The 13,857-nt window shown below is 39.7% G+C and overlaps 1 protein-coding gene across 6 annotated transcripts; it reads left to right on the top strand.

Annotated features, from left to right (window-relative positions):
- On the top strand, positions 1–9,746 carry znf281b (zinc finger protein 281b). 6 transcript variants are annotated; one of them, XM_011487989.4, is made up of 7 exons: positions 1–188; positions 2,477–3,007; positions 3,094–3,207; positions 3,315–3,438; positions 5,224–5,307; positions 5,412–5,530; positions 5,808–9,746. In XM_011487989.4, exons 2-7 carry the CDS (start codon positions 2,555–2,557, stop codon positions 7,422–7,424), a joined length of 2,511 nt encoding a protein of 836 aa, XP_011486291.1. In that variant the 5' UTR covers positions 1–188; positions 2,477–2,554; the 3' UTR covers positions 7,425–9,746. The 6 variants fall into 6 exon arrangements, with proteins under 6 accessions (XP_011486291.1, XP_011486290.1, XP_020567586.1 ...); XM_011487988.4 differs by having other exon boundaries at positions 29–188; positions 5,215–5,307; XM_020711927.3 differs by lacking the exon at positions 1–188 and adding an exon at positions 306–446 and having other exon boundaries at positions 5,215–5,307.
- The last annotated feature ends 4,111 nt before the right edge of the window (positions 9,747–13,857 follow it).

Genomic DNA, 13,857 nt, shown 5'->3' with positions numbered 1-13,857 from the left:
GAGGACCCCTGCAGCCTCTTAGCCTGTCTCCTCTCACGACCCGTCCGCTACACCCATAATTCCCCGCGCCGGGACAAGATGGAAGAAAGCAGCGACCGAAGGAGAACAATGTTTTGGCAATAAAACCCTCAGGCGGCGAAAACAGAGTGAATACGTTCACGTTTCGAACCCGATGCGGTCATGCGTAGGTGAGTGGGGAGCTAAATCATGTTTTATTCGGAGCTAGTGGTCTGCTCTTATCGAGGTTTAGGTGAACGATTGTGAGTGTGTGCGCAGTCCGGGATGCACGGAGAGTCAGCATCATTGTTTCTGTTGCATGGGCCGTAATGCGGGTTTTCACACGGGGCAGCTAGCAGCTAACCTGCTAGCTCGTGGCTGCTTGATTGTTATAAACACAACTGAGTCCAAGCTTTGTTTGATCAAAGATGCTGAATATATCTTCACACGTAAGTCGTTTGGGGATACTTTTACTAGTGAATTAGACTTTGCGGGATGGTGATTAGAGCTAAAATTAGCTATCAATAAATAGAGCGCCAGCGCAGAGCCAGACAGATTTGATTTCACGGGCGTCATCAAAGCTGGGGAATTGGCGAATGAGCAATACGTCTGACTTCAAAGCATACGCGCTTCTTGGTTTTATTTAAACCACTCTTTTTTGTATTTATCGTCTATATCTACTTAATCGTACGTTTAAAATATAGTTTTAAATAGTACTTATTTTAAAAATGGTTAATATTAACGTCAATAGCTTTAAATCACTGGTTCGTTTTTAGCGTCAACTAGCTTAATTGCTATTCCAGGTAACCACGCTAAAACGTTGGTTAAAAAATAGATTTAAGAAGAAAAGAACATCCACATTTGGATCCATAACAGACTTTTTTATTTTTTATGTTTCTCTGGCTTTTTGGGGGGGGCAATTTGTGGTCCTAAACACGTCTGAACCGATTGTTTTGATTGAGGACGCCAAGATGCTTTGATTGTGTCTCATTTTAGCTAGCTAACAATGCTAACTAGCTGGCTAACTATTATGCATCACAAAAGCTCATCCGCATTCTGGCGAATGCGTTGTCGCTTAGCCAAATGGTCAGGAGGTCTAGACTAAACAATAAATTCCCACTTCGTTTGCCCTTCCGTGCGTGTTTAGCCACACGTCCCACTTAGTCACTGGACTGCGTCTGCTTTAAAGACAGAAATGACTCACTGGGTTTGACCTAAATATCGCTTGTTTTAGGCAAGTGTGCTGAACCAATTACCTCGCTGGTGTTGTAATCGGGGCTCACAGCTTCAGAATTAATGTTTTATGTTATTTTAGAAGAAAATAGGCAGACAAGCATCAAATGAAAGCAGCAGGGATCTCTGTGGTGACACACATAGGCACCAAGTAAACAGACACTATTTTTGAGATGCGATCATCATATGGGGTAAAAGGTTGATTTAAAATAAGAGTAAGTATATTTGTTTTAGATTTTATTAAACCTAATTTATATTATTTGTTTTATCCATATTTTCAGATTGATACTTTGTCAGAAATACATTATTTGAACCCTATATGATTGATATTTCTGGTTGATTTGATAGTTTTATTGTATCATAAACGGTTTTTTTTATTTCAGTTGTTTTCCTTTTTGTGTTGCTTTAACCAGACTTGTAACATTTTTTTAAGGATTACAGTTACTTAATTTTGGTGCAATATTGGCAAAATCCACTAAAAAGGTTGCATTTAAATGCCCACTCCAATAAAAATTGTGTTTTTAACAATTTTTTGAGCATTTTTCTGATGATGGGGGACACCCATGTAGAAAATTAAGATTAAAATTGTACTATTGAGTATTTCTTTATTGCTGTAAATCAGGAGCAGACAAGAAATAGCATTTGAAAGCGCCTGTATGACGCAGTTGGACCAGAAGTTCCCTGCTCTGCTCCATTCCGATGCATCCACTTGTAGTTGACTAGGTCTATGTACGTCTTTGTTTTCCACGTCTGAGCTGCAACGTTGCTCGCCATTTTTGTTGCACCGCTAATGTGAGCTTGGGGTTGTGAGGGGCAGTAAGCTAGCAGGAGATTGTAAACAAAGGGATCATGGGAATTGAGGCTTGAAGGCTTACTCTGCACCAACAGTGCTGCCCACAACTCGGAGGTAAATTTTGAAACTACTGCCGCTCTGCAGAAACTACGTCCTAGAAAACAACACAGGATTTTTGATTTAGCCAAAAAATGGCATGATCACTATTAAAAGACCACTTGAAATGCTTTCAAAATATATCAAAAAGATGACTGGAGTGGGTCTTTAACTTAGATTTATTTAGAAGTAAGCAGGACAGAAATTTTCTTCTCAAATATGTTTAAGTATTTTTCTTTTTTAGATATTTGAATCAAAGTTCTGTAACTGCCGTTTATTGTGGATTTTTTGTGCATTTTATATTTTTGTTTTTTTACAAGATGTAATACTTCCTTTTGTCTGTTCTCTCTTTTTCAGGATAGTCTGCTCCTGCATTCCTTTTTAGATTAATTGCCCTCCTTCCCACTCTGCAAAGAAAAAAAAAGAAACACCACCATGAGTATTATCCAAGACAAGATAGGCAATGAATTTTTGCGAAATGGAGGCATGGACCCTAATTTCGCACCAGGTATGCTTATGTTCAGCCACTTGCCACCAGTCACCAGCTTTACACGACTGGCTTCTCAGTCTGTCATGGGTGAGCTTCCCCAGGAGATGATCCTGAAAAAAGAGCGGGATTCGCCTCCAGATCACCAGGGAGCAAATGCTGCGAACACAGGGGGGTTTCTCCACAGCATGGGGATCAAACAAGAACGACTAAGTGAGCTGGATTACCGAATGCCCCTCTACAGTGGAGGTGGCGGAGTGGGGGTAAACTGTGCTGGAGGAGGCGCGGGGAAGAGTGGTACCGACTTGCCAGAGGTGTCTTTTGTTAACCACCACCAGAATCACCAGAACATGCTCCTCCATGACCTCAGCCTCAGCAACGTCCGCTCTTTGGAAGAAGCGGTGAGAGGCTGCTTTGAATTTGATTTTTGTAATATTATTGTATTATTTTTTATCAGATATTGTCTAAACCTTGTGTTTCCCTTCAGATGGCTGGAAGACCAGTTAAAGAGCCAAAAGAGTCCTCAGGTAGAAGGGGGCGGAGGGGTAATGGAGACGGGCAAGGAGGCAAAGTTCGAAGGAAACGTAATGATGCTTCAAAGGTTAAGCTCTTTTGTTTTCATTCATACTTCTATTTAATGAAAAAAGTGAAGTTTAAGTGTCAATCATAAAAAAGTTCATAAGGAATCAAACTGCTTTTTCATTGCAGGCCATGATGTTGGATGCAGATGGAGCCTGCCTTTCCCCAAACTCAAAACCACATATCTGTGAGCACTGTAACGCTGCCTTTCGCAGCTCCTACCACTTGCGCAGACATGTGCTCATACACACAGGTGAGAGACTTTCACTGCCTTACTCCTTTTTATTTAAACAAAAAGTCTATTTAGGGTCAAATCTCTTCGTCTGATCTGTTTTTGCAAAAATAAGACTTGAGTGAGGATTTAGTATGATCTCAATTATCGTGTATTATACCTGTTATTGTTTGGTAAACTGTTAAACTGTTTGAAATATTCAAACATCTATACAATTGGGTCGTTTTTGCAAGAAGTGATAATCAGGAAAAACATTTTTATGATTGGAAATGCAATGCTTTTCCGTCAAGCCCAGCATCATTTCCTACCGAACGTGATTCTTGTGTCCAATTCACTTTTTTTAACGTCCCTCAACTTTGCTGCTCAATGCTTGTCCAAATAATGTGTTGATAAACTAAAGGCTTCCGTCAAAGGTTTTTAGCCGCATCATTACATGGAAACTTTGTCTGTATGTCTCATTTACAATGGATGGAAAACATGAATGGTGTTGAGAGATCAGATTTATTTATTTATTTAAGAGCTCCACAAAAGCACCAGTAAACACATCTGATGCTTTTGTGTCTGGGTTCATGAGATCATTCACACGGTGAGCTTCACCATCTACTGCTGGAGACTGCTGGATCTGAAAGACTGCCGCTTTCAGTTTCGGTGTGTCACTTTCTCCGTAAGAGTCTGAGAAGGGGAAAAATACGAATAATTAGAAAACCTTTTTTATAATTCGTTTGATGCAAATGTGAAAAATGTAAAGTTCAGAAGTGGAAGGATCAGATTCTCCTCCATGTTTGGTTTGGACTCCAGACTGAGTGACGTTTCTTTTTCTGCGGTTCCGTCAGTAGAGAATACTGATACTCCAACAGTGCACTTTAGGGTTGCTGTTTTTTTAAATCACATGCAAGTTGTACCTGTGTATAAGTCGCAGCCCCATCCAAACAATGCAAAAACCTGCGACTTATACTCAAAAATAGTGATTGAAATAAAAGCAATTCTTTCTTCAAAGAATATCCTTTTTGTTTAATTTAAATCACTAATCGTGTGAAAACAAATGTTTTTATTCTGGAAATATGACAGATATATTTATGTTTAATGGTGTTAAGTTAAAACGGATATCTATCTGTATTGTAGATTTGAATCCAAATGGAATTGCTTCAGTATTTTAGCACTGAAAAACAGCCTAAAGCTCCAGTGTATGAAAACTAGGTCTTTGAATAGAAAACTTTGATCCCATCATAGACATTTGGTTTTAATAAAAGCAAAAAGATCCATCAAACCTGCAATGACTCTAAGATTATTCATGCATTTGTTGATGGTTTAGTCATTCTGCTTGCTGGGAATTTGAATTTGGAGTCACTCATTTGAAGTGATTCATCGCAAAAAAGTATCTTTATTAGCTTTTTTATCTTTTATTATACACATAAGGAATATGATAAACTTCTCTTCATACTTTTAAGTTTTATATATTTGTATTGACTACTTAAATAGATGAGATGATAAAAGATTAAATACTAAACGGCGAAATCCATACAGCATCAGATTTTGTTTAAGGAACCACAAGAACACGAATATTCTAGAAAATCCTTTAGGAGGTTGTTGGTGTTTGCATTCAGTTGAGCTTTTTTTTGTTTTTTTTACAACTTTTTAAGTGAAGTTTGAACAATATTTCCACTTGTGTGTTTTTAAAGGATCACCTGGTAGAATGATTGTGAAAACGATAGCGCTGTGTTTCCTCAGGGCTGTTGTCAGCACACTGGCCTGTCCGATGGGGTTTGTTAATGTGTTGTGTGGGTGGTTGTACTTTTGATTGTACAGGTGAGAGGCCTTTCCGGTGCAGTCAGTGCAACATGAGCTTCATTCAGAAGTACCTGCTTCAGCGGCATGAGAAGATCCACAGTGGTGAGTTTTCAAGCCGTTTTTTGATGTTTTTTTTTTTTAAATCAAGAGAAACATTTTGTCTAATTATTAAAGACTAAGTGTGATGCTGCATATCTCCTTTACAGGGGAAAAGCCTTTCAGCTGTGACCAATGTAACATGCGCTTTATCCAGAAGTACCACATGGAGCGACACAAAAGGACACATAGTGGTGAGAAGCCTTATCGCTGTGATACTTGCCAACAAGTAAGTACTACCTCACATTGTCTTTTTTGGGTTATACATATTTAAAATGATTGAATTTGATCCTAAACGTTGTTCTTTTTAAAGTCCCACTTTAATCGTCTTTTGATCTATTTTCAAAGCTTTTTATTTTTTTTTTACTTTAATTTTCAAGTTGTGAAACATTGAAGGATTCTTACATTAAATGACACATTTTGTTTTTTATTTTTGTAAGCCGTGATATAAATTACTTCAAAATCACCAAAGTCGATGTTTCTGAGCTTCTGTTTGTCCCCTTTAGTTTTTTTCAAGAACAGACCGGTTACTGAAGCACAAACGGACTTGTGGAGAAGCCATAAAGAAGGGTCTAGACCCAAACATGCTGGAGCTTAGTGAAGCGGAGCTTGGTCAAGGCAGCTATTCAGTCACTCAGGGAAACGCCAGCAGCTCTGGACGCAAGAGGGGGAAGTCCAAAAACAGCGAGGGCGGTGAACGCAAGAGGAAGAAGAATGCCTCCGCAGCAGCGTCTTCTTCTGAGGGGATGGCCCGTGAGCTGGGCCTGCATGACTTCAACATGGAGCACCCCTCCGGCTCTGATTCTGCAATGCAGGGGCGTACCCCCAAATTGGTATTTAAAAAATCGGCCCGGAAAGGGCTTGACAAAGGCCTCCTGTCCCTGGACGATGGTGCTGATGAACAAAAACTGTTAGACCAGAAATCCGTCTCCATGGATCACGTGGAAGCTTCTGGCCTTGATAGCATGGGTCTTCTCCAGGGACCTGGGGCCAACAAACCTGGGCCCACCACCAGCAGCAACTACGATGATGCAATGCAGTTTGTCAAAAAGCGGCGCTACCTCCATGCAGTTAATAATGACTATGGAGCTGGATCCCTGCACATGGCATCCCAGGGTAACAGCGTGATCCAGGGTTCCCTTGGGCCGGAGCCCACGCTGGCCATGCTGGACTCGCCGCTGGATCTCAAGCATGACAAGTCAGGCATTCCAGACGAGGTACTGCAAAGCCTGCTGGATCATTATAGCCATAAACCAGAGGGAACACACCACCATGATGTGACTTTTGATTTGTCCGACCACCCGCACCACGTCGACCTCCAGCCAGCAGCGCCCGTTACCCCGGAACTGGAGGACGACTCGGGCAATGGTAGTGACAAATCCGCAGTGATGAACGAGTACTCAAAGTTCCTCCTGCAGGCCTTGGAGCGCACCAGCCATAGTGGGCCTTTCCCTAGCCTTGGCCCCACGGGGCCTTTCCCACTGCTGTCCAGCAGCTCCAGTCCCACCGGACCCTTGTTCTCTGACAAACACGTGTACACCACATCTCCACTGGATTGTGGCTATCCACCTGCTGTTTCTTCTCCCCTACCAATTGCTGCCTCTTCATCAGCCTCCTCCTCATCCTCTTCCAAGTCCCACTATGGCATGCTTGTTGGATCCCCTTCGCAAACAGGCTACCATCTAAGCTTGGACTCTACTAGTCACCAGCAGCTGACTCCTTCTCAGGAGCTGACTGAGCAACTGGAGAAGCAGCATTCCCCTGGCACCTTCAGTATACCCACCCAGGAGCTAGCGGCTACAGCCGAGGGCCCCAAGGGGCCGCAGCCCAAGAATGGAGGGAGCACCGCACCCAGCAATGGCTCCACCTATCCAGACCTGTCTCCGCTGAACCCCCCTAAAGAATCCACCTACCAGATCGAGAACTTTGCCCAAGCCTTTGGGTCTCAGTTCAAGTCGGGGCGGCGGACCCCTCTGAGCTACGGTAGCGATCCGGGGGCGGAGGTCGACCACAGAATACGGACTCCAGTGTCAGAATTCTCAGGGTATACCAGTTTGTTAGCTGACGTAAGCGAGCCAGTGAGTACAGGATCAAAAACCCCGACAAGCCAAAGTTTTCGATAAGCCAGGGAGGGGGGGCTGTTGTTGTTGTCCACATGGTTTCCGACCCCCGCTCTAGTTTTTGTTCCTGTAGCTACATTAGTTTTACAAACACTGCCATTAAATGTTCATACAAAAATGACCAGGGAGGGTCTTTTATGGCCTCAAATGCAATTTTTTAAAATACTTTTTTTTTTTACTATAGTCGCCTACGTTTTGTTTCAAAGTAGTGCTTTTGATATGAAAACGTACCGTAGATTTAAATGTAATTTAAAACATTTAGATGGTAGCTATTAACTAACTTGTTTTTTCCCCCCCTTCTCTTCCTGTTCCCGTGGTTTTTTTTTTTTTTTATCAATCATCGTACCATTGTAAAAAAATAAAATAATAAAAAAAAAATGTTGATGATTTCAATAACATTGTGGCAGGGAAAGGCCCAGAATTCAAATGGCAAAAAAAGTATATATTGTCTGTTACAAAAAACGTATAAACTCAGGAAAAATAGGCAAAATTGTGTAATAAAACTTTGTATTATGAGATGCAATTAGCACAGTTTTCCAGGTGTATTTTGAGACTACAAAGCTTTGTCTTTTTGTTTTAATATTTACTTGTCAGGACAAAATTTTTCCAAAATGTTTGGTTTTTATTTTGTTTGTTTTTTTTGAAGTCCATGTAGTTTTGTTGAGATTAAGGTACTGTGTCTTCTGAGAGCCACGTCTACACGAGTTAGTAGAAGCTGTAGCAAAGTTTAGGCCAAACGCGCTCATGCAGCTTTCGACTGTCGCACTGGTCCTCGCCACAGAAGAGGAGCCGCTTTTAGTCAAAGATTTCCCAAGTTGGACATCACTGTTACAGTAGTCAGCCTCAGAATCCGATGAGTAATGTGTGATCTTTCACGATGCTGTTGCTGAGGTTTTCTTTTCTCTGACACCACTTTTTCTACTTCACGTTCTGCTGTTTTTGTGTCAATGGAATCAAACAAGCACTTTTTTAAATAAGTCATTGGAAAAAAAACAATAACCCATTCAACTTTTGGTTTATGACATTATTAATGCTGTTTTTTTGTTCTTTGTATTTTTTAAAGGAGAAAACTGTGAACTGTGGGCGGGCTGGGTAATTTGAAAGTGGTCAACTAGCTGTGACCATGGGCATTTTTTTTAGGGCAAACAAAGGACGGGTGGGTTTGTTTTATTCTTTTTTCAGGTGATGTAAAAATATGATTTGCCATAATTTTGTTATACAATATTTTGAGAGTACCTCTTTGTATTTAAATGTTTTTGAGAGATGGGCTGACATGCTGGAACCCTTTTATGGGTATGTCATATGCATACCGAAAACCCTGTTATTTATTTTACAGTAGCCTCATCGGAACTTCGTAGCGAGTAATTTTAGGCGAGTAATCCCTGATATACGTCCAGCTCGGCGGAATTATCTTTCAAGACGCCTCGAAAAAGCCAGTTCGACCACAACCCAAACTCCCTCTTCCTCCCAAAAAAACATGCAGCCCCGCACTCGCAAGAATACACAATGGCCTTCTTTGTCTTCCGTGGCTTAAGCCATTCTTGTCCCGGCAGCCAGGGTTGATATTTAATTTAGTTGATTTCCTGTGAGCCGTTGCCCCTTTTGCCCTCCCCCTTCCTCTTCCTATGCGAGCCCGACAGCCAAGAGACTTTTGAAGCTGCTCAGATCACACGAAACAAAGACTGACTGACCAGCCACTTCACTCCAAACAAGCTATGCTTTTAAAAAAAAAAAGGTGGGGTTTGATGGAGGGGGGGACGAAAAGAAAAAATTGACCTAAATATACCTCATATCATTAAAGCGTAAGAAAGCAGGGAAGCGCGTTTCATGTATGTAGTGAAAATATTTGTAGTATAGGGTCGACATATTGTATAATCATTGAACACTGCCAGTGTTTACAATTATAGAGCAAATGACTCATCAAAAATGCAAAATGTATTTTTTTTCTGTAAAATCATCCACACCGAGCAGTGTTGCATTATAGATGCCTCATAGAACATTCATTCTCATGTTATAACCCTTATTTTTGTTACTTGCCATATTGTGTTTTGATATGATCTCTAGAAGGATATTGTTTACAAAATGTACAAAAAAACACTAAAAACCTGTTCTTTATTTTTTTTTCCTCTCCAGTATGCATGAACGACTTTTTGTACGTTTTATTTTCTTTTTTCTTTCAGTCACATCAATACCAAATTTTGTAGCAAGAGCCTCCCCATTCCTTTGTCTTATTTGTTCTAGACCCCATGTGATATGATTTCCCGGCTGTACCTGTTATTGAGATGAATGGATTAGAGAAGTCAATAAAAAGTTTTTGTTACAAAATTTGCATCTGTCTCTGTTTATTATTTTATTCTAGAGTTTTTTTAAAAAATATAATTAATCCAAACAAACATAATCTACAGACTATTGAAGTAATGAAGCAAAACGATTCTGATTAAATGAAAATCCGCATTCAAAGGAAAAGTAGTTTAATATTTTTAATTGTGTTTTTAAGGTCACATGTTTCTTGTTTTTTTTCTCTATTTTACTTAATTATATTATTAAAAGTTTAAAAAGTGACTTGGGTTCCTTTAAAACGCCCCCGTTTGACCTTAATGTCTTGAAAGGTTTTATTGGCAATGCTGTTATATCCTAAATACATATTACCTTTTTTAATTTCTAATTAAATTTAATTTAAAAAAAAACTTGTTTCCCCTTTCTTTTCGTGTTTTCATTAAAAAGCTTTCTTTAACTGACCAGCCATGTTTGCATCATGGAGAATGTTTTCAGACTGTAATCATAAACTAAATTAAAATTAAAGGAGTTACTGCACTTTGTCCTAAAAAGAAGGTTCACTTTACAGTCGGCCATTTTCTGAATTAATACACAACATAAACATTTAAAACGTGTTTATGATTGTAACTTGAAATGCGTCGGTATGTCAGATAATTTGTTAAAAATGTATATTAAGAGCTCAGAAAACTGAATGGGGTTTTTAAAAAATCCTTTGGATTTTTATTAGTGCTCACATCTTTCAATAATTATCTTCAAGCTGATACAAACTAAACTTTATTGCAAATTTGTAAAAATCATTGACAGTTTCTCTACCTTTGTTGTTTCTCTGCTAATAAAACTTGTTTATGTAGTTCCTATTTTCATTTCATGTTTATCGTTTTCATTTTGTTTTTCAAGTCTCCTATTTCTTTAATTGTCATGGCACCAAAGAAAACACTTGTTTATTGTTATAGGGATATACCCATTGTTTGATATTAATCTATTCTTAATTTTTATTTATTTTATTTTAATGTACAATAATATGCATACTTATTTTGGTTAGGTTGATTTGCGTCCTTTTTGTTCTTGTTTTCTCTCTATATTTTATTGTAATTTAATTTAGTGTCTTAATTATGAAGCATATTCAAATAGAATAAACAAAAAACAATCTAAGAAAATAGCTTTAATGTATTTCTGCAGTTCATCTTGCTACCAGCAGATGGTGATGTTTGCCACTGAGTAACGTCAGACTTGTGGTTAATTTGAGCTCAGATAAAACATGGAAATTAAAATGTAATTTTACCCTTTATGAACTAAAACATGAGGTTCTTCTGAAAAGTGAGTTTAGATATCAGTGTTCAATATTAATTCAACAATTTTTCTGTCATGCCAGTAACTTTTTTCTTAAAAAAGTTTCTCACAGATGGAGTTTGTGTCGGTCACAAATTAACACATTTACCTTCTTAGCTGTAGCCCTGTGTTATTTTTATCTTAATTTAACAGGAAAAATTAAGTTCATTTTATTTGTTTTCCCGGTGTAAAGTTTGGAATAAAGGCCAGCAGGTGAAACATAAAGTTACCTCAATCTTAATAGTCTGATAAACCAAAATAAAAAAAAACTGAGAAAGGCTGGGTCACTGTTTTAAATCTTTGCAAACTGTTGGCCTCCTGCGTCAACATCAGTACATCCGTGCCATAAATGAGTCAGGGAGTGCTGACGGTTGATAAATCAAACTTGAAAAGTGCAAAAATAAAAAGCTGATGTTTCAGCGTAGGATTTAATGGCTTGATGGACTGAAATTTAAGAATGTAGCATTAATGAAACTCGATCCCTTTAAGCAGGTGTATTTTTCTTTCCCTGAAGGAACTCTGGGTTTGGGGTTCAAAGGTTTAAGAGCAGAGCTCTCACCTGCAGTTAATCTCTTATCGCCCTCCCTTTTATAATTGCTGTCGTCATGAGTCCGCCTCACTGCCAGGAACAGCTCATTAGGTGGGGCTGAAGATGGACATAACTGGAAGTGACTTTGGACTTGGGGGGGGGGGGGGGGGGGTGTCAATAGAAGCAGTTATTGCGCTACGATTGCACTTGTGTTGACACTCGTGTTCATAAAAAGTGATCTACCCAATTGGAGACCTGAGATTTTTTTTTTTTTTTTACTTTAGTGTTGCTTTTAGTAACAAATTAACTCTGAGACTGTTTCACTAAGTCGTTTCTTGTGACAAAACATAAGCAATGACAAGTATAAGCGGAACAATCATTTACATTTTTTCTAACAGAAGCAGCAGTTTTAAACTTAAAGTATTTTAAACAAAAGACCAAATTTTTAGTTTTGTTTTTGAAATTTCAAGTTTAAATCAGTAAGAAGAAATTTGACTTATTTTCAAGCAATCGATTAGGCAAAATATGTCATTTCCTTTCACCTCACTTAAACTGCTTTCTATACATATAATGCCGTTTTTCACATCAAAATGTTTATTTGGCTCCACCCTACAACTCAAATTGTCAAAATAAAGTGAAATTTTTCTTCTCTATTTTTACAACAACAAAAAAACAACTTCTAAGAAAAGTTCAGAAATACATCCGCTTTGCCAAAAGTACACTCACTGGCCACTTTATTAAGCACACCTGTAGAAACTGCTCGGTGCGGCGATCTACAGCAGTTCAAATCAGGCATCAGAATGGGGAAGAAAGGGGATTGAAGTGACTGAATGTGATATTGTTGGTGCCAGACGGGCTGGTCTAAGAGTTTCAGAAACTGCTGATCTACTGTAACCATTTCTAGGGTTCACAGAGAATGGTCAGAAAAAAACAAAATATTTAGTGAGCGGCAGTTTTGTGGACAGGAATGCCTTGTTGGTGCCAGAGGAAAATGGCTGGACTGGTACCAGCTGATAGAAAGGCAACAGGAACTCAAACAACCACTGGTTACAACCGAGGTCTGCATAAGAGCATCTCTGAACGCACAGCACGTCCAACCTTGAAGCAGATGGGCTACAGCAGCAGAAGACCACACTGGGTGTCTCTCCTGTCAGCTAAGAACAGAGCCCCGTGACCTGACATGGGTAAATAAATGGTCCTATTGTTCCCACAAAATATAATTGGTTCCCACACAACAGCAATTAGTTCCCACAAAATAGCAATTTGTTCGAACAAAGAAGTATTTAAAATCCTAAAAGCTGACTTTTTTTCCCCAAGAACTGGAAGTAGCTATTTGTTGGCTAGTCTCTTTTCTGGCTAGCCCTGATTTTGTTGAAAATGAAGCGAATCTTCTCATCTACTTTGTTAAATTTGCCAAGTTTCACTTTGCAAAATGTGTAATTACACTGTTTCCATTAAATTATTTATGCAATGATTTATAAACACAAACCAACTCACGCGATAAGTGCACCATACTTTGTATTTCAGCAGATCCCTTCAAATTTCTATTTGCGTATGTCTTATTACAATGCATGGAAGATGCAAAGGATGTTTAGAGAATAGATTGATTTATTTTGAAAAGCTCTTCAAAAGCATCGGTAATCACGCCTCCATGTCTGGGTTCATGAGATCATTCAGAGTCTCTCGCTCTTCATTCACGCTGCAAGTCGCTATCCGCCGCTACTTCCGTGTCTCTGTGACCCACATTAGTTTGACAGGGGAAAAATAAAAACATGCTGAGGCAAGAGCGCTAACAACTGCGCCACCGTGCAGCCTATAATGGTATGGGAGATCTTTTCTTGGCACACTTTAGTTATTACCAACAGAGCATGGTTAAAACCACACAGCTCACCTGTGTCCATGTCCATCCCTCTATGACCACAGTGTGCCATCTTCTGATGGCTGCTTCCAGCAGGATAAGGCACCATGTGGAGCAGTGGTTAGCGCTCTTGCCTCACAGCAAGAAGGCCCCCGGTTCAAGTCCCGGCTGGGGGACCTGAAACAGAACATCAATGGGGGACCTCTCTGTGTGGAGTTTGCATGTTCTCCTCGTGCATGTGTGGGTTCTCTCCGGGGTCTCTGGCTTCCTCTCACTGTCCAAAAACATGCTTCATAGGTTAATTGGCGACTCTAAATTGTCCCTAGGTGTGAGTGGGTGTGTGACATGTGGCCCTGCCACAGACTGGCGAATTGTCCAGGGTGTCCCCTGCCTTTGCCCACAAGTGGCAGGGATTGCCTCCGGCAAGGTAAAAGGGGGTCCAA

This window comes from Oryzias latipes, chromosome 19 (assembly GCF_053564925.1).
Source record: "Oryzias latipes strain Hd-rR chromosome 19, Olatipes_Hd-rR_3.1".
Classification (NCBI taxonomy): Eukaryota; Metazoa; Chordata; class Actinopteri; order Beloniformes; family Adrianichthyidae; genus Oryzias; species Oryzias latipes.
This window is presented reverse-complemented; position numbering and strand designations above follow the sequence as displayed.